Consider the following 26856-nt stretch of genomic DNA (forward strand, 5'->3'; position numbering starts at 1 on the left):
TTTGGAGAACATATGGAAGGCGGCCAAATGCTTCAGGCCTCTTATGAACAAGATTAGGTGCACTGTAACTACTTTGTCTATGCATCCCCACAACAACCGAGGCAGTGCTGAGTATGAACTTATAGCCCAACCTATTCAGCAAATTACAATGGAGAAGACTGCAAAACAGCTAGAGGAAAAAAGGCAAACAAAACACTATTTGCATTATTTTACAGTGCTCTTAACAAGATACTTCAAAGAATTTTGACACTTTCTCTTCCAAGCCATTTCATCCCTTGTTAGTTGAAGAAGGTCTTATGATAACAGAGTCATTAAAAAAGACCAAGGCTCTAGCATGCAAAGGGGAAGAAAAGAGTGTCCAGTGCCAATTGTACATTTAAAAAAAGAGCTAACCATAACTGAGTCCATTTGTACCCTTACAGAGGAACATAAAGGATCCCTCTAAACATTACAGACCATACAGCCAACTACCTTCTAATGTCTTCTAGCATCATTCTTTATAATTACAGGTAAGCAAATTTTATTAAAATAATTTCTTTTTTAGTCACTTCACGTTTTGCTTTTAATACTTCTGACCTTTGCCAAAGAGATTTCTGGTACTTCAGTGTTAGCATTTCATCTTCATTGCCACTTTTTAATATTGGGGTTGGAAATATACCTAACATGGAGACACTTTCTTTCTATGTTAATTATATTTTATATTTCATCTGGACAGATATGTCACTGATAATGGCAATGTTAATGAGTTACATAAAATAATACAAAAGGCAAAATCCCCTATGAATAGCATTTTGCTATTATCTTTGCAAGACTGACTGTATGTAGTGAAAAATTCCTATTATTTCTCTTACTGGAGTACATTTATGAGGTCACAGTTACAAGCAGAATGGGAATGCAAAGGTTAGAAGTTGCCTAAAAGAGTTTTCAGCAGAATATGAAAAAACTCTGAAAAAGGGTTTATTGATAGACTGCCCAGCTTTTATTGTATAAATGTGTATTACTCATGTAAATGCTAATAGACATCAAAGTTGAGGCACATGCACTATTTAAAATATCTTTTTGATTTGTAACATATCAAGAGGAGAGAGTTTAAAAACAGATCAGAAGCCTTCCCTTCTCCAAAAGAGTGTTCTCATCAAAGAGAATGCTAAGAAAACTTAATGTGCAGAAGAGATTAAGCTGACCTTAGTATTTAATACAAATTTCTGCACCAGTTTTATGAATCTGGATAATACTGAAATCTGTTTTGTTCAATCCCTAGCTTTTATGTATCTCAACTAAGTTTTTGTTACCAAAATAATAATAATAATAATACTTACCAATTCTTAGGAATAAACACTTTTTTTTTTTCTTTCTTGTACTAAACATTCAACAAACAAACAACATGGAGGTCAAGAAATTGTTTTTATGTATGTGAAGGTATTGTGAATCTGCTTTTCTACCCTTCTGAAAAGGCACCTGCAGATCATAAATACATTTTCCTACTTTGAGAGTCTAGTATTGCAAGGGTCCCCTCAACACTACTTGATTTTCATTGCATGATGAACACACCTCTTGCTATACAACCCTACATACCTCCAAAATGTACTAGGCTGAAGTTCCAATAATTCTACTTTGCAATTCAACATACACTTTTGAAAATCAGATCTTACATTTATTGAGTTGTTCAAAGGTGCAAAAATTTTCTTGCAAAATTCAAGTCTGATTTCAGAACAGTTGCCTGAAAGAGACACTTCAGATGCTGTTCCATACACAGTCAAACCATTAGACTAATTATCAGGATAATATACTTTTTTTTTTTTTAACCAAGAACTGTCAAACACCGTTATCCAAGGAAACATAAACATTATTTAAGGATTTTGTGCATGGTATTGTATCAGTTATGTTCTTGAATATTTAAACTAGTAATTATTTATACTAATTTCATTATTTGATCTTGAAAGATTCATCAGAAAGAATGCATTTGTAGTATCCTGTCCTTTAATGTAGAACTTAGTAACTTTCTGGATTTAAAAAAACTTATCCAGTCTTTCAGGATGTGACAGGTTACAAGAACAAGAATTTTCTTCTTTCCAGTCACATATAGCAGAGGTGAGATCTTCGTCTATGTTGCTGCCCAAAATATTAATCAGGAATCACTAGCAGAGGTAATGTCTCTATGGAAGCTGTTGAATGACATTGGTTTTAAATAAAGAAGACTGTAGACCAGCAAGTAGCATTCAACTGTGGCCATCAACTGCTTTCTTTGTCAATCTCTCCTCTGCCTCTCTGAGAAGTGTCAGGCTCTTGAGCACAATACTGGGGTGTGATAAAGAGTTTGTAACGTTATATCTTCCTTCAATCATTTATCTCAGGAACAAGTACAAATCAATACAACTAAATCCCTTGGGCACCCAATGCACAAATCAGACAGAGCTACGTTCTACAATTACATGCAGTTTTGCATTTGTTAAGATATACACAATTATCAGACACAAACAAATCTTTCTAGAGGAAATATCTGAAAGCTGCAGTTGTTTTCCTCATGTGGAGTGAATATATTCCTTTAGGAACATACTGTATAACCTAGCAAATTTAAAGAGATTCATACATCTATCAAATTGAAGTTTCTTGGCTTTGGCTCCCAAGACTTATTTAAATGTTGTAGCTAAAGATCTGGGACTCAGACACACTAATTTAAATAGCTGTAATCAGAGTTTGCAAATAAAAAAGACGAAAATAACAATTTAGACTAACATGTAAAACTGCATGGGGGTCCAGGACACAAAAGTACCAACTGTTAGACAAAATATTTTAAATACATTTTTTGCTTTTCCCACTATTTGGGAATTTGTTATTTGTACCAGTTCTTGTACTTTTATGTAGGATAAACCTGATTGCTCTTTGGAAAAGGAAATGGCTATGCCTGGAATTCAAGTAACATCAAATCTTACCACAAGTATCTTTGTATCTTCTCAACAGCCTACAGATAATTCAGTTGGCTCAGAGATCACAATCTTAATCCTTTTTTTTTTTTTGGTTTAAAGACTATAAATCAATTCTATAAATCAATAAATCAAAAAAAAATATATGTAGATATTCTGCTTTGGATGATTAATTTTAGCAGTAGTCCAAGTGCTGAGTAAGGATTCTCCAGGTCGGCTGTGGCTAAAATCTATTAAGAGACAAAAAATTGCCCTCTTTTACAGTAGTAGTACAGCAACACTTTGCATTGTGGTTTGCCAAACCATAATACGAAATACACAACAAAGTCTGGAATTACACAAATCTCTACTCCCAGACACAAAGCAATTTGCTTTGCCATGGTTAGCTACTGCACAACTGTGGCTCCTGCTTGAGGTTTACACCTTTACAATATTAGAATAAACATAGAAATATAGACTTTACATTCACTTTTGGGTTTCTATCTTCAGCTGTGGAAGAAACATTGAAACCTGAACCGACATAATATATTATCATATTGTCAAGGATATTATAGACACTTAAATGTGACCATCTCTTATGACTTCCTCTCTAGTCTTCTACATGTGTCAAATTTCATTATCTACATTCTAGTTCACAGTAAATAACATTACAACATTCTCGTAAAAGGAGTATAGGCACTGCTAAATTGTTTTGTGATTTTTTTGAAGAGCTGCCTTTAGGTATTCTGATAAAATAAACCAAGTATTTCATAAACCTAGTGTAACTGTCATTAAAATGTATTCCTGACAATGAAATATATTCTTATAACTTTATATTTGTTTTGAAGCGAATATTAAGATATTGGAATTATCACACCAGAACAATTCAATTTCCTATATATATATATATCACATTGTGTAGGGAAACCCATAGGGAAACCCACATGGAAACCCTGAAGGCACAGAAAGGTCCAAAGATGAGTTCCATTAAAGCTGTAGAGTAACTCATAGCATCTAAACAAAATCTGGGAGCTTTGACACTGCCTCGATGTCAATAGCATATTAGAAACCATTACAGATTGTTTTGTTTCCACAAATCTCGAATTCCCTTCTGACCTTTATAATATCTTTGCAAATATATTCCAATTCAACATGTTTCAAAGAACAGCAAATGTTATTTGTTACCTAATTCTACATCACAGTTTCTTTGGTTGGTTATTTTTTCCTTGTCATGTTGCTTAATGTCTAAGAAAAGAAAAATCTGTTTTGTTTTGGGAAATTGTAAGTGAAAACAACTGACTAGATGCCTCTACAAGCACTGCATAAACACTCTCTTCACTTCTTAAACAGAATTTTTCATTTTTAAGTAAAATTTAATGGATCGTTATTTTCCTAAGAAGTGAGAAAATAGTGACATACAAAAGCATTTAAGTTCTAAAACAAAGACATTCAACATCTCATTTTGGAAATTTCAAAATGTTTCATTTAAAATTTTTCTGAATTAAACCCTTCACCTCTACTTCTTCAAAAGACTTTTTTTGAAATAGACATAATTTAAAAAAGAAATGTTGAAATAATTTACTAGCCCAAAATACAAATACATAAGCACACACATGATATCCAGACTTCTTACTTTGGCTTGACTTCAAAATAATTTGACTTCTCCTGCAATGCTGTTAGTAAAAAAAACCTGTAAATGTTGCTTACATCTAAGCCAAAAAAAGTAATTATTCACTTGTTACTCCATCAAAGTTAGCTTCAATATGATCAATTCTGTCTCCTATCCTAATTAAACTGCATACTGATTAAATAATTAATTAATGAGACTAAATGACACAAGTGTCAGGAAATATTTGAAAATTATCCACTTGAGCACTGATCATCATTGTAAGGCTGGAAACCTTTCAGTGCAGAATGAAGGGATAAGTCCATTTATCTGGACATAATTTACATGAAGATTTTTTGTTAAAACTAATGCTCACTGCTCTTTGGCTACTAGATAACTACTGTCATAATCCCTGTCCTTCCTAATGAGGCTTGTCAGCAATGATGCAATATAAATTTAAAAGGGAACAAAACACATCTCAATACTACAAGAAAAACGATGTAAGATGGCTGAGTCTCTGATCACTGGAGCCTGCTTTGGCGGGGGGGAGGGTTGAACTAGATGACCTCTAGACGTCTAGAGGTCCCTACAATTATGTGATTATCAAGTAGCTCCACTGTGATCCAACCCTGCTTTATTTACCCTGTAGGAGTTCGGACAACAGCACGCCCTGCAGATGGAATGATATCTCCAGTCAGCATCTTAAACGTTGTGCTTTTACCAGCTCCATTTGTTCCCAGGAGTCCAAAACACTAACAGAAAAAAAAAAGAGAATTGATCTACTATACTGTGTTAATTCTTCAACGGGTATTTTTTCAATACTTATTGTCTTGTTTGTAAAATAGTTAACATGATTACTTAGTATGTGTAATTCCTTTTCCAACAGAAAATAAATTTCAAATAAAATAAAAATGTTTTAATTACATCTTACATTCCTACAAGTGACTTATTTAGCATTCTAGCCCTCCACTTAAATCCCTGTTCTATCATTTATCACATTAGTTATCCATTTTCTTATAAAGTGCTAAATTTGAACATGAGGTTTTCACATCCAATATTTCTCAGTTTCTGATAAGCTTTTTCACTTTGTACAAATTAATGAACAATGAACATCCTAGATACTGACTCCAAACAGCTATTCCAAAGCACAGCTGCAAAGAATACGTGCTTAAGTTGGGGCAGTATTTGCATTACGACTAAAAACAGCACTCCATAACTTTTAAAATACTTGTTTCATTAACTGTGCTATTGATAAACAGTGGGATGATTTCAGTATGAGAAGTACAATTTTGCCTTGGGACAAATTCAGGATCCTATTCACAGTTTGCAGTTGAACTAGATATTCTTTGCTTTCTCTTCGGACACTGAACTGTTTTGCTACCTCATGGTATTTTATGTTAGCTAATAAAACATTAACTTGCTAAAGATAAACAAGACAAAAAAAAAAAAAAAGACTGATACAGTCTTATTTTATGATTAAAAACAAACAAACAAAAACAACAACAAAAAAACATGTGAACAGTTGCTTCTTAAAGACCAAAACATCAAGTTACTGATCTTCAGAAATCTCTACAATTAAAATAGTTCTACTGCTATCTACCATTCTTTGATTGCAGATAATCCAGGTCAAAGTGACTGTTCAGTGTCAAGTGTTTTATTCTGAAAGAAAAAAAAAAGTCCTCTTTACCTCTCCCTTTGTTATTCCCAAGTTTATGTTTTCCACAGCTGTGTTTTTCTTAGATAAACCTCCATAGCACTTCCTGAGATTGTACAGAAGAAGGACATCATTACCAGTTCTTCCCCCAAAAAGTCGCTGTCTCTCCATTTCTACATCAATATCTTCTGATGGCTTGCCCATGCTGTTAACTGAAGACTGGCCCCTAAAATAGAAGGTGATAACAAATTGGACGTTGCTATGCTCTGAACAACTTTTATTTCCATAATTGCAGTCCTTCAATGTTTGTTGATTAAATCTCAGCAGAATACAAGGAAGACAGGTTATTTTTTTTCTGCAGTTTCAACTAATTCAGATACACCATGTACATGCTTAAATTTTTCTCCTTCCTGAAATGTAGCTGTACTTTACTGCTTTTAAGAAACAGCAACTGGGATTTTATAGAGAATATGAACTCCATATTGAAACAGTACTTATATCAGAAAAGGAAATCTTTAGTTCAGAATGGGAGCATGGAAGTACAGAATCATCAAATCTTTTATTTCAAATAACTTATAAAAAAATAAACTCCCTAAATGAATGGGATGCTACAATTTTCTTTCTTTAAAAACTAGTTAACTGTCCACGATGGCAGAACACAAATGCTAAAGCACACACCTCTGTTTCTGGAGGAGATCCCAATGGAAAAACAGACGTAAAAGAAGAAGAACTGTTCCCTGTAAGGCCATTTCCACAAAAATCCAGCCCAGAAAATTCATTTCAAAAGGGCTTACATACGAGTCTATTCCAAAGTTGCTGGTTAGGTCAAATTTGATCTGGTTGTACGAAAGTTCTATTAAACCTTGGCCTAAGCAGAATTGTGGGAATATGACAAATGCCCATTTGAGGATCTTGTAGATGTTCTGAAAACTCTTAAAATTCAGAAAGAAAAAGGGAAACGTGAGTTTTTTCTAACCAAACATGCACACTCACTAAGGTGGATACACTATTCAAATCTCACTCAAGGCAAACTGATTTCAGCAGAACATATTGTGAACCATTTTGAAATAAAAATAGTCTCTTACTGTGTTTTAGAGCGTCTAAATTTAAGACTGTCTACAGCCATAGGATTCTAGTGTTGGCTGACATTTACAGACAGTGATAGATCAGACGCACAGCCGTGACTATTTCATTTACTTAAAATTTTAATATTTGAATGTTATTAATTCTAGATCATCCACTGAACACCAAAACAGTGTCAAATCTCCTGCCAAACTTGAGCAAAACAGATAGTTTTTGATCTAATACATGCATAAGTAGTCAAATACACTTTTTTTTTAATTCATCAGGTTATGATGAATGAAAATTAACTGTATACACTGAGTGAGAATGCATATTTACTACCCAAGCAGTGCATGACAGATCCTAGAAATAAGCAGATTATCTCTTATGTCAGTACTATTCAAAGACATTTTACAATGCATACAATCTATTCAAATGGGTCAGAATAGCCCCAATTATGACAAATTACAACTTTATTCATTGTTACAGTGCAAAATGCATCTTTTATTTTTCTACTTATAAACAAGCTAAAACTCAAGAAAGTAATAAGCAGTACAAACTATATTGAGTCAGAAAAATCATGAAATTTTAAAATGGCTGAATTTTCTGATGGAAATGAGCTTCTTGTCTGTGCACATGAAGATATAAATACATACATATTTATATATGAGGGTTGCTACAAAAGTAATGTCTCCTCTTTATCTTTTCTATTTTTTTTAATTTTTAAATGTCTGAGGTGGATGTTGATGGTTCAGCAATAGAGGCGGAACCCTTCCCATCAATATCCCATTACATTTTCTTGCTGTGTCAGATGGCAGCACAGGGGCAGGCTGACAAAATGGCATCTGACATGGAAGGGCAGATGAAGGAAAGGTGTGGAGCTGAATATTTTCATGCAGGAAAAAAAAATGCACCCCCTAACATTCATAGATACTTGGTGAACGTTTATGGAGACCAAGCAGTGCATATGAACAAAGTGAGGCAAAGGGTGGTGTGTTTCAGCAGTGGTGATAGTGGGTCACCTCCAGTGGTGCAGATTTTCAGAAGCATGGCATGCAGGCTCTTGTCCATTTCTGTCAAAAATTCATAGCTAATGGCAGTGGCTATGTTGAAAGATGATAGCTGAGAATTTGTTCTATCATACCGTGTTGTGCTGTTAATATGTTGTAGTTTCCATGGAAATAAAGAGGAAGCATTACATTCAGAAGGATCTGTATACATATATAGACAAACACACAGATGTGTGTATACTTCTCATTTACATCTAACATAAAGCCAAGATTTCATTCTCACCTGGACTTTGGAAATTATAGCTAACAAACGAGGTAGGAGAGTCACCAGCATGGTACAAAGGCCAAACACAAAGTTTAAGGAGATGTAAGAAATAAATGCTACATCTGAACTTGAGAAGAATCTGGATACAAGATACATCCATGGTAAAGTTGCATATCTGGAAGTTTAAAAAAAAATTATCACAAAAAAAGAAAAAGTCAAGCAACTCTTGATAAACTGAGAAAGGAAGATAATTCGGTATGTATTGTCTTATCTAAGTACATACCTACTGCCTTATGAAGGGCAGGCATGAACAATTTTTGCACATTTCAGCTATATAGTTTTATACTTTCACTATTTCAGAGTTCACCATCTTAATGATTTCAAAATGATTTCAAAACCATGCATCTTCTAACAAACATTTTACAGAGGATACAAAATATTTGAAACTGATAAGATGCACACTGAGCAAGCAATTTTTATTAAAAGCTTCCACAGAATGAAGGAGAGAGAGAGTGGGTGTGGGGAAAAAAAAAAAAGAAGAAGAAGAAAGAGGGGAGAGGGGAGAAAACAGTGATGGGACATCACAGCACAAAGGTACCGTGGTATGGCACATTTGGTCTAACAAGAAGTTTTTAATGTAGGATATTTATGAAGAATGACCTATAATTGGATATCCTCATCATTCAGAAAGACCTTTCTACTTTCTATCCCTGTATCGTCTCATCAGGATTTGTATTTCGCTATCTAAATACCTGTTTTATAAGTTATACAAACAGCAACAATTATTTCATAGAGAACTGAAGAAAAATCCTTCAGAATCCTTATTGCATAACTAATCATTTTCTGATTTTCACATCACCTCGGACTGAACATAAGAAGAGTCAAGGCAAGAGCACAGACAAACCATTAGTTTAAGCACACAGTTTGATTTAGATTTCTAGAGAAATATCAACACTTAATTTAACCAGTGATTTTAACTTCTTATAACTTTTTTTTTCCATTTCACTTAAGCTCAAAAGGTAGATGGAAAGACTTTCCTATCCCACTGTACTACCTGGAGACAAATCTTCAACCAGGTCAGTACTATATTTTGAAGAGCCTTCTCACTGAAAATGTAAGTTGTTGGAGATGTGTAAAACAAAAGAATTAAATGAAATGGGTAGAACTATAATAAAATACTGCCATTACTCTCCTTCTTTATGATCCTCTGCAGCATTTAGTACTGAAATTCTGACCTGGCTGTTATTATTCGCTCCTTTCTGTATGGTAACATACAATCCATTTCTAATAACAAATGATCAACATTTACAGTTCTTTTTATTCTTTTTCATTTCCTGAGTGGGCAAGAAAATTCCACCTCCTCACCCTTCCATGTCAAACTTTCAAACTCACATTTAACTCTATTTTCTCATTATCTTTTGCAGAATCATAATTGTTTCCAAAGAGAGAAAACCATGCATTCAGCAACAGGTACAAAGCAAGTGTAAAGATTTCTCTTTGTTTTCTACAAAAAGTAATTCCATAGTAGCATTTCCAATCACATACCCAAAGAGAACCAGCAGGATAACAGTGGCTGCCAAATTATTTCGGAAAGTGAAGGCTGATAGCTGGAAGGCAGTAATAACACCAACACACAGGGTGACGGGAAACATATAAAACAGCTAGAAATACAAGAAGAAAAAAAAAAGGTACTTAGCAGGTGAGCATTTCTTACTGGTCTTCCTTAATTAGCATAGAAGAGCTCTAGAAATTAACTTTTTCATATTTGAAATATAATTATACACTTAATTATGAAACATTAGGCAGAAGAACTCTGCTATTTCATAGTCCAATGCTGGCCATGAAGCTGTCTCTCTTATACAAGTACACATTAAACTTCCCTGACAAAATAAAATCCATCTACAGAATATTCCCCTTAATTCTGACTCTATTGACCTTTCCAATACATCCTTTTAACAAGCTAACCCTTCCAGATAATGAGTCCATCTGGGACTATTGCTCCAAAACATCCAATTGGAGTGTGAATACAGTGTCTTGGATCCAGAAAGAATATTTTCATTGATTTATGTATCAGTCACAGGAGACCAGTAAGAACACAGTTTTGAAAGAGGCATTAATGAAGGACTGTATGTGTTGATAAAGTAAAGAACAACTTTTTAATATGAACAGGCATAATATTTACAAGAGTTAGAGGCAATAGAGGAAGCAGTTTCTATATAGTCTCCTGAGACAATGTTGAAAAGTACTGAATAGCAGGGAGATGTAACTGTTACAGGATATTAACGTCCAAACAGTCAAGAGAGATGGGTTCTGCTCAGATCAAGAAATGAAAATTTGCACTCGGTTCCATTCTCAGTATTTGTCTGCTCTGTTCATTGAAGCTGAGTTCCAAAGACAGCCTCCACTCCCATGCTGTATAACATTTAATCTTATCCTAATATTTGAGGGCTGCTCTGAAAGTAATGCCTCCTATTATATCATTATTTTTTATTTTTAAATGTTGACCCACAGTGTCTGAGGTGGATGTTGATGGTTCAGCAGTAGAGGTTGAACCCTTCCCACCAATATCCCATTACTTACATAGCTTAGATTCTGAGATGAAACTGCAATAAATGCAATGAGTGATTATTCATTAAGTTCTAGCTAAATACTCATTGTTGCTCAGTATCCTTACTGCAAAAATAAACATTCATACTGAAGCACTATGCAAAACAGTTCACAGCTAAATCAGAGAGCATAATTTCTTTGTTGTTAGAAAGACAGACATTTTTTAAATGAAAGACAATTGAGCAATGTTTTCATTTTGTTCACAGTGCATTTTATGACACCACCAGTGGAATAAATATCATACAGTACTACGCCACAGATTTGGGATTCAGTTATTCTGGAGCCATTTAAGAAGCATGGCATAGAAGTCACAAAGCATTTGAGACTAAAATGTTTCAACAGACAGATATATTTGATTCCTTTTTCTGGAAGAACACTTATTAACATTAGGTTATATTACAAAAATTTTCCTGAATTTTGCTCCTCTAGTGAAACAAACTTAATCTTAATGAAACATTGCAATCTGTCACGAAATTTTTCAAGCACTTAAACTTTTCCTATTTGTTGAATGTTGTAATGAATACTGTTCACATGCATAAATATCCCAGAAACAGTCTAATTCTTATGACAGTAGTTTCATAAATCAAACACCTCTGCAAGTCTAGTAAAGATTATGCTACCAATAATACAGGACAGAGCCTGAAATGTCTAAAATGTGTAGAGAGAGTTCTGATTTGACAGTTCATATATTCAGGTGCTCAGTGTCCCTAGATGATCTGCAGCACAATTAGCATTTAAAGTAGTGTCTGTTCTTTCCCAGATCATGATTGATCATGCAGTATAATGCTGAATTTGTGAGAACATTTTGAAAGGAAAAGGTTGGCAGAAAATAACGAGCTGACTTCACTGCACAAGGAGAAACTGAATGATGAAGGAACGAGTTTTCAACCAAGCCTTCTTACCTGACATGGCAGAAAAGGGAATGCAAAGATTGACTGACCATGTAAATAACTTTTGGATAAATGTGCTCTTACTGCAGGCTTGCTCAAGTGAGAAAATCCTGATTTCAAGCATGGATGGGTGAATCTCTAATGTTTCAGATTTTAAATGAGAATGAAGAGTTTGAATGAGAATGAAGAGTATTCTAAAAAAATCTTTATTCTTGAGAAGGCCAATTCATGTTTGCATTGTCTATTCTAAATCCCAGACCTTCCTTCCATGATCTTCTTTCTAGTGGGTTAAACAAAGTGTAGAAAATTTCTATCCCTCCTCTCGGGCAATGAAACTTTGCATTACTTTTGAATAATCCAGATGACTCCAGTTGCTCATTGCAACTGCTCATTCCTCTGAAAAAACTCTCCTCAGTCAAAACAATTCACCATTTCCTTCTAAAAACAGTTACCAAATGAACAAGTGACATGCAGCACCTGAGTTCTCTAAAAACAGGAGTTTTCACAGAAGTAGATCTGCTAATCTGAAATCCCTTCCTAACACAAAGCTGGTATTATAGCAAGGTTTTATTACAAGTGAATTATGAAAAAGCCTTTCAGCGGTGGACATATACACACGCATATATACACATAAATGGAGAAATATTGTCTTTTGGTTTTTAAAGAGACATTTTAAAAAAAGATATTTGAAGAACATTTATGGAATCTATACTTAAAGAGAAGCCAGAGGACTTTCATTATGTAGTTGGTGACAAGTCAGTGACTAGGGTCTACAAGCCCATTAGTTCTATTTTGTCACCTTTTCTTACTGGTCTGAAAAGAAATCAGCTTCTTGGACTTCAAGAATGTAAGCAAAAACTCCTACTTTATTTAACTTTGTTGCCATAAATCTAATTTAAAATCAAGTATTGGTTGCATTTCTATGCAACCTAAACCTAGCAAATACTTTACCTTCTTGCAATTCCACTTTGGAAAATGAAGAACACAATTTCTGCTTTACAGAATTTTATCTCAGTACTGAAGTATTAAACATGATACAAAAAGTTGTTAGTCTACATAATTCAAATTGTGTTCACATGTCATAATCATATTTTTGCTTACTTATAACTAATTTAAAATTTACACCGGAACATACTGCCCTACAGGATACATACCATATCACAGCAGAAATTAGCAAGCCAGTATGTTTTGTAACCCAAGCCAGTGATGTGTTGCAAGCGTTTTGTACCAGATACTCTGTCTTTCACTATGGCACTGCCAATGGATGCAGTGAGGATGGAGAAACCCAGCATGATACAGAGTGCTACCCCACACTGACGAACATTCTCCATTCTAGGATACAAAGCACAGTAATGTAATGAAAATACAGTGAAGAAAAAAAAAACAACTAACATTTTCAAGCCTAACTCTGCCAAAACAACATGCACATTAGGACTTTAATCCTATTTACAAAGACCATGTTTCTACACTGTCAACATATTATAGAACAGGCTCAAGATAATGTGTTGAGTAACAAGACTATACATGAGTAACAGAACATAGCTTGTGTTTAGATGTTTTAATAATAAAGTGAGGCTTTTGCAAATATTTCAACCTTTATAGAGCATTAAAATTTAGCAGCAATAGTTTACTTAACCACTCTGAGAATGTCAGAATACGTGCAAAACACTGTGTAAAGTGCAGTCAATATTTTTTCTCTATAAAATAATGAAGTCTTATTTTATATAAACAATGAACAATGTATAAACAGAAAACTAGAGAAAATGCTTCACTCAGTGAACTGAGTTGAATCCATCAGGTCACATCTGTTGCATGCAACATATGAGCATATTGAATTATCAGCTTCAGCTATCTATTCTTTGCAGCTTTATGTACTTTTTAAGTTTGCTTACATTTTGTCCTCATCCAGCAAGGCTCCTCCATATGGTTGGCTGTAGAGTGTGATCCCTGCAAGAAAAAAAATTACTAAAAAGTAAGTGCTTCATGAAGACTTTAAATTCTAGAGAATACAGCATGCAGAAATTCACTACAGTTTATTTTCTTTTTGATTTCCAAGAATATAAGCAGTCCTGAAAAAAAATCTGGTGAAGCATGAAAAGTAGAAACACTTACAAAAATCTACATTGAAAGAAAAAGAAAGAAGCAAAGCAAAATGAAATGAGGAGCAGGACAAACAACTGAAAGAAAGCGAACTTCAGCCATCTCACTTTGACAGGCAAAGGTAATTGATCTTCCATTTGAACTCTCACCTTGCAAAATCTTCACTGTCCTTGGAAGGAAGATGGCTTCAAAGCAGAGTATACATAAGTCTGCTTGCTCTATTTTCTGCTACCTCTCTTCAGCTATCATGGAGAACTGAACAAATTCTGGACCTGACACTTACAATTTCATTGCCCAGAACAAAGATTCAGCTCTAAATTACCTCTCCTTCATTTAAACTTTACAAAAACACGAAGACAGTGTATTTTGCAAGATCCTTACGCTTTATTAATTTATAAGGGGAATTTTCACCTCCCTGTGATTCTGAACTGCTTAAAACACAAATTTGAGTTTATAAATGAAATTGAAGACTTGCCGTACGTAATCCAGAAAAGAAATCAAAGTAATTATGACTGACATAAAACTTAGTTGCTCTCCCACACTAATCCTTATCCTATTTTCCTATAAACTAGCACCTGAATATTTAGGTCAGCTGTGAAATCATACCACAATCTATTTGCTTCTATTATCTTCCTTTTGCTATAAAAATGTTAATTTTTAATATAAGAACTTTAAAATAAATTGTCTCTCAATATTGTGAATTTTTTTTCTATACTCCAGTTTATTACCAGTCTAAACAAAATATCATTTCTAAAGCAAAACAGTAGAATGTCTAAAACATTTTCACTCAAGAAATATAAACTGAACTAGTGCTGGTAATTGACCAGGGTCTTGACAATAAGTTAAAATGTAACATTCTTAATTAACATCAAATTGCTCTCTTTTCAATTGTATTTCAGGTTCAGAAACTAAAATATTAATGTATCTTTCACTGTAGATCTCTTGTCTGCGCCTGATAGAGCAAAGTGAGGAGAAACTGAGGGCATTTTTTAGTAGTTTTGAGCTGAATCATTGTCTTGAACAGTGGCCTCATCCATCTTATTCTTGTCATTAGCAAGAGATCACCATTTGCACCTATAAGGGATCCTTTTCTCTATGAAATGTCATTATAAGAGAGTAATGAAAAGGCTAAATACTTTATTAACAACAAAAAGAGTTCAATCACCAAGCTGCCAAAACAAATACTGTATCCTGTTGAGTAATTTACAGAGTCTAGATCTAATAAATAAACATAAGTAGTAGTTGCTTTTCTGCACTCTGAACTGCAGAAGTAGGTTGTAGAATGTCATGTATTGCTGTGGGATCTATACCACAAAAGAGACTGTTGTACTATAAATATAATGAGAAATTCTTAAAAAAATATCGTATTAAGATATCCTTGAAATTATTTTGGCACATTCCCAATCACTCAACAAAAATACACAATTTTTTTTTTTCCACTGGATCCAAGTACCAGGTGAAAATCCACTTGTATAGAAGAAAATTCACATGGTGGAAAAGAGTTTCATTCCCAGAAAGTTTTTCTAGACTTTCTCAATGGTTGAAATACACACATTAAAAGAATGTCTTTCTTGCATATATGTAGAGACTCCTATTGATTAATAATTCACAGTAAAAACTAGAATTAAACCAGATTTTACCATATAGATGTAATTAAACTTTCAGATCTGACAGATGTTGACAATTGACCCAGCTCCTGCTAAAGTAATGTGTCCTATCTTCCTATGTTGGTCCACGACTTCAGGGATAGACGGTGGTGGTACTGCAGTAGAGGTTGAACCTTCCCAACAATACTCTATTACTATTTATTAACACAAGTCAGACGACAGCAAACAGGCAGTCTGACAAAATGGCACCTGAGATGGTAGTGCAGTTGAAGCAAAGGTGTGAACCTGAATTCCTCCATGAGGAAAAACTTACATCCCAACATGACATCAAATATTTGACAGATAAAAACTTCTGCTCATAAATTTGCAATGTGCCAGGAAGTAATCTCTCTACTGAAATCACCATGGTTTGTATTTTTTACTAAATATACAGAACCCAGGGTGAAGCTATCAAAACTTTCAGACTACCACACTTCTGTTACTCAGAAGACAACAGGAGTTGTCTTGGATTCCCATGCATAGACACATTTTGCTAAACTGTCTGCTACAGAATAGTGACTGAAAAAGAGATACTTGCTGGGAGGTAGAAAATGGTGGGAATGATCTAACAAACATTAAATAGCATATTGCTCCTTGCAGGCTTGTCTCATACAATACTGACCAAAAAGCAAATTACACTACATGGAAGAGTCCAAAAAAGTTATTACTCTTCTTAAAAGTAGGAATCATTTTTTACAGCCAATTTCCATTTGAAACAAGAAGATGAAAAAATGGATTGCATTTTTGAAAATTTATACACAACTGAGATAAAACGTAAAAAGGTTGCTGATTTCTATTATCCCAAATATGCTCTTATTAAAAGCAGTCAGTTCTGATAGAATTCCAAATCATATCAAATTATAACATAAGTACTAATACTAATTTTTCATTCATTATTTCAAAATTTTCAGTTAGTCTGGAGCATTAAGTTTTCCTGCATTTTGCTACATTCCTCAGTATAAAAGTAGATGATGAATTTACATAAAACCAAGTTTGTAACTCTTAGGAGAAAAAAAGTTCTCTTGAATCTGTGGAACAGAAAATCACACAGTATCATCCAAGACCAAAATAATACTGCACTTCTCATTTAAGCCATTTGGCAACACATGTGTTATATATTTATTTATTACAAACAAACGAACTTCATAAACTTATCCTCCTAGCCACCTAGACTCTTTCTTTACATATCTCTTTGTCCCAGCATAGCTATTAGCATGATGTAGAATGTGCTTATTGATGCTTTCTTGCCTTAATGTGCATTCTTATTACATAAAGCTGCTATAATGATGCTCATTAAGTTGAAAACTAAACATCATCTTCAAGGGCTTAAATTTAAAAAATAAAAAGCAAAAATTACAAACCAAGAAGATCCAAATGACAAAACTCCTATTGAACAGATATAGGTGATGTTTACATAATGATTGTATTTTATTTTAATGATCTTATTTGTAAGCCTTCGGAGAGAATTTAAGCAGCTCAGTATTCACTAGGGAAACACGCATGACAATCGGTATCAACAATAAAACAATTCAGTTCAAGTCTTGTCTGTATCTTTACTTAAATTTCTAAATATAAAATGATTTCTCTCACATCAATAGATAGCTGTTACGCTCTCCCAACTTCACTGAAACCAGAAATTTTTCAATTGTCCTAAAACATCATTTGTCTATGTTCTTGGCATGGCTTTGATCATATTATTTTTACAGTGACAGTTTAGGTTTTTTCATGGGCACAAGCTCAGAACTGTGCTAGCTACTAGTTCCAATCTTTCCAAAGCCCTGCATCAGCAATTTCAAGCAATAAAAAATGTGATCATGGACATCCTTAATCTACATCAGGGTTTTAATGCTGTATTCAAAAAGTAAATAATGTTAAGATTTTTTTAGACCTTTAAACTTTCTCTAATATATAAAGGAATTGCTTTAGAATGTAGACATAAAATAGGTTGGCCATGAGCCAGCAGTGTGCCCTGATGTCCAAGAAGACCAAGGGCATCCTGGGGTGCATTAAAAAGAGTGCAGCCAGCAGGCCAAGGATGGTGATCTTCCCCCTCTACTCTCCTCTCTTGAGGCCTCATGTGGAGTACTGAGACCTGATTTGGGCTCCCTGGTACAAAAAAAGACAGGAATCTCCACAATTAATAACTCAATAGAGTCCAGCAGAGGGCCATAAAGATGATGAAGGATGTGGAGCATCTTCCCTATGAGGATAGGCTGAGTGACCTGGGTCTGTTCAGCCTTGAGAAAAGAAGACTCAGAGGGGATCTGATCCATGTCTATAAATATCTAAGGAGCAGTAGGCAAAGAGATGAAGCCAGACTATTTTCAGAGGTGTGTGGTGATAGGATGAGGTGAAGTGGCCACAATCTGATGCGTAGGAAGTTTGGATTTCCATTTGGATGGAAAATGGAAACAGAACAATGAAGTCTTTTGCCATCCGTAGTTCACTCTTTCTCTTCTGAGAACCAGGTACCCAGAATTATTGACAATTCATGGAACTGCAGCATTAACTCTATAACTACCAGTGCACTACATGATGTTATGATGTGGAATACTGATAATAAAAAACATAAAACCATGACAGATATTAATAGATAATTGATGGACTATTACCATACTGTCTCCAATCCTCATCTGGAGGCAAATTCATCCACAGAATGAAGTTATTGAGTTCATTTAGGTAGGAAGGCAGTGAATGGAAACCTTTCTGGTTGTACCACACCTGAAAGAGGGAAAGGAAATTGTGAATCAAAAATAGAAAGGGTCTGAACACTGATCTGAAAACTCCAATAATTTAAAGAATTGCATAAAGATATTAAAGATGAATTCTCCTTTTAAGATAATTATTTACAGAAGAAGATGACCCAGGCTGAACAGAATAATTGTATTTGCACTGGACTTTCAACAAAATGTAGCAGGTTGTTTTCTACTCTTGGAGTTGCAAACTTAATTAACTGAGATTCTCTGGTTTAATGAAATGCTTTTTTACTTTACAAACATTTTTTTTTAAACAAATAACACAGGAAAACACTTTAAAAGCAATATTTTCCAATTTAAACAGAAACATAAAACATGAGGAAAAATAGTGTTACAAGTGAAGTATGTTAATTACTGACATTCAAAAAAGACTTAAAGTAATACCTGCAAGTGACATACAGAATAAAATGCCTGGAAACAGACTATGTCCAAGAAAGGTGGGAAAGAAAGAAAGGTGGGAAAGAAAGAAAGGTGGGAAAGAAAGAAAGGTGGGAAAGAAAGAAAGGTGGGAAAGAAAAAAAGAAAGGTGGGAAAGAAAAAAAGAAAGGTGGGAAAGAAAGAAAGGTGGGAAAGAAAAAAAGAAAGGTGGGAAAGAAAGAAAGGTGGGAAAGAAAGGTGGGAAAGAAAGGTGGGAAAGAAAGGTGGGAAAGAAAGGTGGGAAAGAAAGGTGGGAAAGAAAGGTGGGAAAGAAAGGTGGGAAAGAAAGGTGGGAAAGAAAGGTGGGAAAGAAAGGTGGGAAAGAAAGGTGGGAAAGAAAGGTGGGAAAGAAAGGTGGGAAAGAAAGGTGGGAAAGAAAGGTGGGAAAGAAAGGTGGGAAAGAAAGGTGGGAAAGAAAGGTGGGAAAGAAAGGTGGGAAAGAAAGGTGGGAAAGAAAGGTGGGAAAGAAAGGTGGGAAAGAAAGGTGGGAAAGAAAGGTGGGAAAGAAAGGTGGGAAAGAAAGGTGGGAAAGAAAGGTGGGAAAGAAAGGTGGGAAAGAAAGGTGGGAAAGAAAGGTGGGAAAGAAAGGTGGGAAAGAAAGGTGGGAAAGAAAGGTGGGAAAGAAAGGTGGGAAAGAAAGGTGGGAAAGAAAGGTGGGAAAGAAAGGTGGGAAAGAAAGGTGGGAAAGAAAGGTGGGAAAGAAAGGTGGGAAAGAAAGGTGGGAAAGAAAGGTGGGAAAGAAAGGTGGGAAAGAAAGGTGGGAAAGAAAGGTGGGAAAGAAAGGTGGGAAAGAAAGGTGGGAAAGAAAGGTGGGAAAGAAAGGTGGGAAAGAAAGGTGGGAAAGAAAGGTGGGAAAGAAAGGTGGGAAAGAAAGGTGGGAAAGAAAGAAAGAAAGAAAGAAAGAAAGAAAGAAAGAAAGAAAGAAAAGAAAGAAAGAAAGAAAGAAAGAAAGAAAGAAAGAAAGAAAGAAAGAAAGAAAGAAAGAAAGAAAGAAAGAAAGAAAGAAAGAAAGAAAGAAAGAAAGAAAGAAAGAAAGAAAGAAAGAAAGAAAGAAAGAAAGAAAGAAAGAAAGAAAGAAAGAAAGAAAGAAAGAAAGAAAGAAAGAAAGAAAGAAAGAAAGAAAGAAAGAAAGAAAGGTGGGAAAGAAAGAAAGAAAGAAAGAAAGAAAGAAAGAAAGGTGGGAAAGAAAGAAAGGTGGGAAAGAAAGAAAGGTGGGAAAGAAAGAAAGGTGGGAAAGAAAGAAAGGTGGGAAAGAAAGAAAGGTGGGAAAGAAAGAAAGGTGGGAAAGAAAGAAAGGTGGGAAAGAAAGAAAGGTGGGAAAGGTGGGAAAGAAAGAAAGAAAGGTGGGAAAGAAAGAAAGAAAGGTGGGAAAGAAAGGAAGAAAGGTGGGAAAGAAAGGAAGAAAGGTGGGAAAGAAAGGAAGAAAGGTGGGAAAGAAAGGAAGATGCACTGCTTACACAGTGAGTATGAAACTATGCCATGAAGGACAAAGTTGACTCTGCACCTTTAACAAGCAATTATCCTTGGCTTCCTGAGCGACAAGAAAGGTTCCAATTTAGTCACAGATAATAGTGCGCTTTTTCCTTTCAGAATCCAGGAACAATACTTACTTGGATACTAAGATCCCGACTTGGGCCTTTCTGTCATGTTCTTTTTCATGCTTCCTAGTTCAGTCTATCTACTGTTCTATTTTGTTCTTTATTTCTGATTTTATTTTCCTTACTATCTACTTGCTTGGATCTCTCCACTGTATTCTGTTGTGAGGCAAGGTCTGAAACACCCAAATCCTCCCATTTAGCTGTCAAACACTAATCTGAGCTCCATCATCACTTCTTCTGTGTCTCTTTCCCTTAAATCTTCTTTGCCATAAGTCCCATTCAGTATTATTTCACAAACGTGCAACTTTGGTCAAGTATCACTGCTCTTGCTTACAGTAGTTTCCACATTTTCTACTCTGTTCGTTATGTGGTCTTCACAGTTACCTCAAATCTCATAATCATCCTATATTCCCGTCTTGAAAGAAAAAAAAATCTTTCCTTTTTTATAAACTTCTATGCAACTCCTTTGCTTTCCTCCAGTTCACTGCCCACAAATTACTACACAGACTAGGTCTCCCATGTTTTTAATCAACAAGAGCGTTCCTCAGAGATGAACTGAAATAAAAACCATATCGCAGAAAAAAGTGCAAATTCTTCCGCTGCTGGATCTCCTGTGCAAATAGGTACTAGACAAAAACAAATGTTCAAGGGTAGCCAGTCATTTCCACACACCAATTTCTTATTGTGCCTAGTTTAAAAAGATTTGTGCAGAATAGAAAGTTACAAACACACAATGAAAATCCAATCCAATTTTGTTCATCATACTGAATAAAAGGCAATTAAAAAACAATAAAGCAAAACCCTGATGACACATTCTCATTTAATTGAAGCAGGGAAAGTTTCAACTATTCTAACTATATAATGCCTTAGAAACATAATAATGTGACCAATATTCAAATGAAAAAAAAAAACCACACTACAGCATTGTGTATAGCCATACATTTCAATATCCCACATAGTAATTGGAATTCTTCATTCAAAGTATAATATACAACTGAATCAAATCACCAGAAAATAACCAAATTAAAGGTGGTTCTTTCATTGCTTATAATACAGTGGTAAGCGAAAGAAAGAGCATCTGAGGTTGCTCTCTTTATCATAACATATATTCAAGCTGCTTTTTTCAAAATCCTTGTGATTCATTCTAATTGTTCACAAAGCTAAAATATAAAAAAGAAAAAATGTTATTTCTGGCTGAAATATATTTCATGTTTCTTGTGTCATCTATCTATTTGTTCTCAGGGAAAAACACTGCCCATCTCTAAATTAAAACTAAATTCTGTAAAAATAAATTTCCCCACAAATGATTCCTCCACATAATTTTTATCCACAACTCATATTCTAGAATTAGACCAATATTAGACCAATGTTTTAACGTACTCTCTATAAAGGAAATGGATAAAGATAGACAGAGAACGAGTATTAAACAGGAGAGATGTATCTTCCCCTAGACATTTTTAATATTGCTGCATAATAAAGCCTCAAATTTCAACCTTTCATACTGAACACTTCAGAATGCCACTAAAGGCTACAGATTGCCTTTCTGGACTAGTTAAAATTTATTTTTCCTATTTAGAATTGTTACATATAACAGCAAATATGTAATAATTATGGAATATTTTTGCTCACAATTACCAAAAGAAAGAAATATGTGGTCAAGAAATCTGGAAAAGTCAGTGGGGGGTGAGGGGGGAGGAAAGAACATTTGAAGTAGAGTTGTGCTTTTGCTGTATATCATCATCTTCATCAATTATTGTCCATTGTCGATGTTTTTAATCAGTCAAGTCTGGTACAGTAGATAGATTCTTGTCTTTCTCATAGAATGGCTAAAGTTGGGGAGGACCTTAATAATCCCCTAGTTTGAGACCTCCTGTCATGGGGCCATGGGCAGGATTGCCAGCCACTAGATCAACCTGCTGAAGGCCCCACCCAATCTGGCACTGAATGCTTCCAGAGATGGGGCATCCACAACCTCTCTGGGCAACTTCTTCCAGCTCCTCATCACCTCTGAGTAAAAGATTTCTTCCTAACATTTAATCTAAATCTCCCCTCTTTTAGTTTATAGCCATTCTCCCTTGTCCTATCACTATCAGACTACGTAAAAGTCAATACTTCCCCTGCATATAAGCTCCCTTCAAGTACAGGAAATCCATAATGAAATCTCCCCAGAGCCTTCCCCTCTCCAAGCTAAACAAGCCCAACTCCCTTAACACCTTTCTTCTCAGGAGAGGTGCTCCAGCCCTCTGATCATCATAGTGGTACTCCTCTGAACCCAATGCAACAGCTCCACATCCTTCCTGTGCTGGGGGCCCTGGGGCTTGGACACAGTACTCCAAGATGGGGTCTTGCAAGGGCAGAGTGGAGAGGGACAATCACCTCCCTCACCCTGCTGCCACCTCTCTTTTGATGCAGCTCACGATTCCTTTGACCTTCTGGCCTGCAAGAGCTCACTGGTGGCTCATGTCCAGCTTTTTGTACGTCAGAATCCCCAAGTCTTTCTCTGCAGGTCTCAATGAGTTCTTCTCCCAGTCTGTACTTGAATCTGAGACTGCCTCAACCCAAGTGCAACACTTTGTACTTGGCCTTGTTAAACCTCATCAGACTCTTGTATGTCTTTTCAAGCATGTTCAGGTCCCTCCAGATGGTGTCCCTTCCTTTTGTTGTATCAGCTCCATCACCCAACCAATTATTTATCCACCAAGTAGTCCAGCCTTCAAATCCATATCTTTCCAATTTGGAGATGAGAAGGTCGTGTGAGACCATGTTAAAGGTCTTGCACAAGTCCAGGTAGACACCATCAGTCGCTCTTCCTTTGCCCACCAATGCAGTCATTCCATTATGGAAAGCCACCAGATTGGGCAAGAAAGAACTGCCCTTGCTGAAACAGTTCTGGTTGTCTCAGATCTCTGCCTCATCTTGTGTGTGCCTGGTCTTAACATCTCTTCCAGGGGTATCTGCTCCATGATCTACCCAGGCACTGATTTCTTTTTCTAGTAACAGAGAGCTCTTGTACTCTCAGAAAGGCATCCTTAAAGATACAGATTTCTCATTTTACTTCATATGAAACTATGTAAATGGTACATTCACTGTCTCATGAACAAGCCTGAAAGGTCAAAGTAAGAGTCTGATCATTAATTATTGAAAGGTTAATGCAATAATTTGACATTGCATCAGTTGAAAGCCACTTCCAGGAGGTATTTTAGATAACACAGTGCCCTTTATAAACCCACTCCAATATTTTCTTTGGCTCTGAAATATGAAGCTTACTCACAAAAAGTATAATTATAATTTATCCTTTTGTTGATGCCAGGTGGAGCTCTATGCATAAGACATTAAGTAAATAAAGGGCCCTGACAAAAAACACAGTCCTCTCACGTCAAAATTATAGTTTAAAATATATAAAGATACAGAGGACAAAAACAGCAGTCAGAAGAACAAATCTTACTGCAAACCTGTAGTACCTCAAATTACTAATTAAGGATTTATGGAACAGGAGTTCAGATTTCTTATAAGAAATCTGGAGGTAAAGGAGATTTCAAATGACCTACATGAAAATATTTATAAGGCAGAGTATGTATATCTGATATTTTCAAGTAAAAGTAGGAAGAAAAGACACTGCAATCACACAGCAACTTGCAAAACTAAACACAAAATGATGTTAGCAAGAGTGGGAGAATATCTATATCCTGTTTTAACTGCACTTTCTACCAAAAGGGATTTTGAGATCAAGGTTAATTACACTCCTGTTTTCTTCTTCATTTCTAAGAGAAAATTAAATCTAGTGCCAATGTCATATAAAATATTTTGAAGATATAAAGATCTTTCCCTTATACTCCAATTTGGAATCCAGAAGGTCAAATCTCACAGCTTCCTCTGATAATAAATCTGCTTGTACAATAAGAAAAGAGGTTACTGAGATTCTTCAAATACTCTTCCAAAACTGCTTTCCTCCTTACTGGTCTTACATTTGAATAGTCCTCAAAAGACATTTCCAAGAAGAAAAAATACTTTGTACTAATAATTCCCCTTTAGCCTCTAGATCCCAACCCAAATTTTCATAATGTCTTTCCAGTATGCACCAAAAGTCCTCAAGAAAAAGCTCCCGACTTCATTTGCACTTAGAATAATCCTTCTGTTCCTGACTCTTGGGGTAACACTGGACAGAAATCAACAGCTATATGCAGAATTGTAAGACAGGACAGTCCATTGCCAGAGGATACCCAGATTTCACAGTTCAACCAATTTCATCAAGATGCAGGTTATTCTGGGGGTAAAAATGAGAAGTTGCTCACCAACGCAGGGCAGTTATGTGAAAGTTAACTTGTACTATTTATGTAGAATTAACAATTTCCAGAACTGAAATCTTTATTTTTAAAAAACAATGAGTGGGAGGGAAAAAAATTAAAGAAAAAGAGAGAGAAATGCAGCAAAGCAAAAATAATATTTATTGCAAAAATGTTACAAATATCAATAACAAATTTCTGAGAAGTTGATTGGACTCTTTTTTTTCCCCCAGTTCAGACATTGACTTTTCATAGAACACGAATATAAAATTATATTTGGGCTTGTCACCTAAAAACTAGTTTTAAAGATGAGCTCAGTTGGACCCTGAAATAGGTTCAGAGGGTAAACAAAAGGTTTATCATTTGGCTCATGTAAAACTGCTTTTCAGAACATGATTACAGACAGAAAAACAGATGTAACAGCCAGGGAGTTTTTCTTCCAGTCTCTAAATACAAGGAATTTATATAATGATTTATTATTTGCCAAGTGCAATAAAGTCTAGATCCTGAAGAAGTAAGAAATGCATACACATGCACACGTGCAATCCTTACCTTAATCACAGGCTTAGATTTTACATTACTCCATTTTTCTTCTTGATATTCAGAAGCTTTCTTCTTACCAAAAGACCAACCACCATATCTGGTAACAGACAATAAGATGATAGCAAGTTACCTACCTTAAACTCCATCTTCCTTAACAGTCTTTTTTTGCAAGATAAAGTGGTAATATCTAAATTATTACTTTATTTTCCGTCTGAAATTACTGTGTGGAAAGCAGTCTTTTTTTGCAAGATGAAGTGGCAATATCTAAATCAGTACTTTACTTTTCAACTGAAATTACTGTGTGGAAAGAGATATTGACAACCGCTGGGAGAAGATCTGAGAAGTTGTCACAAGAGATGGTTCCATGTTTCCTTTACACAAGGCTATTCACCTTGACAAAAAACAACAAACGAAGGCTACTGCCCCCTTCATAGGTCTGTGCTTTGGATTAGGAAGGATTTTTTATTTTTTTTAATACACAAGGATCGACTGCTTAGTCATTTTAGGATTAGGTTACCTTGCTTTATTGGAAGTTCTCACTAAATATTCTTCCACATTCAACCCTGAGAGATTGTACAAAATATGTCCTCTCTTATTTTTCACATAGGGAACAGAGGTATTGAAACTTGGACACATCTGGAAAACAGTATACAGAAAATAAGTGAAGTGGCCTTTAAAAAGCATTTAAAAAATCTGTGTCGCTAAATTTAGTCTTTCTTTTTTCAGATTTGTATGCAGCTTTTGCACCATTGTTTGTCATCTAAATTTACCTTTTTTTAGTCTCAATAACTTTTCAATTAAATATGTATGGTATCATGTTTATAAGGCATCTCAAATAATTGTCACCTATACACGAGTATCACCTTTGATTTCTCTTGCAACCCTGTCAGTCAGTTTGGTTTGAAAACATCAAAACTTAAATGTAAATTGAGATGGGATTACAGCAATGAAAAAGGTGACAAGACTTCTATTCACATTTTCTGCCTGAAAATAAACACAAAAAACAAGTAGAATATAGGATGAAAATAAAATTCTGATTAATGCACTGAAGGACTGTAGTAGGGGAAAAGAAGGAAGGTGTTTTCTAGCAATTCAGTCTCATATTCTCACAAAAAAGATATAAATTTTGAGGCAATACCTGGGAAACCTCATAAAGTACTTAACGCATAAAATCATAAAATTTGCCATTCTTATTTGACATCTTGACCCTATAAGTTATAAATCAGTCTCGTATATTCTTGTTTTCCATAGCTCGCAGGTAAAATTTGTGCCTCCACTGACAAATTACCTCTGAAGTTCCACAGTTAGCAAGTCTCTTCCTGGTTGAGACCCCATTACCATTTCATTTAAGCTTGCTTCATTTTGAGTAACACTCTATACTATTGAGGAAAAGTTGTTCCTTGCCCAGTAAAGTAAAAAATTAGTTCCCCTCTTCATTTTTTCACAAAATTAATTTATTTTAGATGCAACTCTCACTCCAATGAATCTATCCTCTTCATAAGGATATAAATAATTG

General features: G+C 35.1%; 1 protein-coding gene across 1 annotated transcript in view; it reads right to left on the reverse strand.

Annotated features, from left to right (window-relative positions):
* ABCA13 (ATP binding cassette subfamily A member 13) overlaps positions 1 to 26856 on the reverse strand; it is a 162663-nt gene that overhangs the window by 31040 nt on the left and 104767 nt on the right. The window contains exons 39-48 of the mRNA XM_065753646.1: positions 25858 to 25976; positions 25350 to 25437; positions 18356 to 18464; positions 13890 to 13944; positions 13152 to 13329; positions 10046 to 10161; positions 8519 to 8675; positions 6842 to 7095; positions 6197 to 6389; positions 5152 to 5261 (exon numbers count right to left, since the gene is read on the reverse strand). Coding sequence (XP_065609718.1) covers positions 5152 to 5261; positions 6197 to 6389; positions 6842 to 7095; positions 8519 to 8675; positions 10046 to 10161; positions 13152 to 13329; positions 13890 to 13944; positions 18356 to 18464; positions 25350 to 25437; positions 25858 to 25976 — 1379 coding nt within the window. The remainder of the gene's footprint in view (positions 1 to 5151; positions 5262 to 6196; positions 6390 to 6841; positions 7096 to 8518; positions 8676 to 10045; positions 10162 to 13151; positions 13330 to 13889; positions 13945 to 18355; positions 18465 to 25349; positions 25438 to 25857; positions 25977 to 26856) is intronic.

This window comes from Cyrtonyx montezumae, unplaced genomic scaffold (assembly GCF_038088225.1).
Source record: "Cyrtonyx montezumae isolate F1298 unplaced genomic scaffold, pur_monq_1.0 scaffold_8, whole genome shotgun sequence".
Classification (NCBI taxonomy): Eukaryota; Metazoa; Chordata; class Aves; order Galliformes; family Odontophoridae; genus Cyrtonyx; species Cyrtonyx montezumae.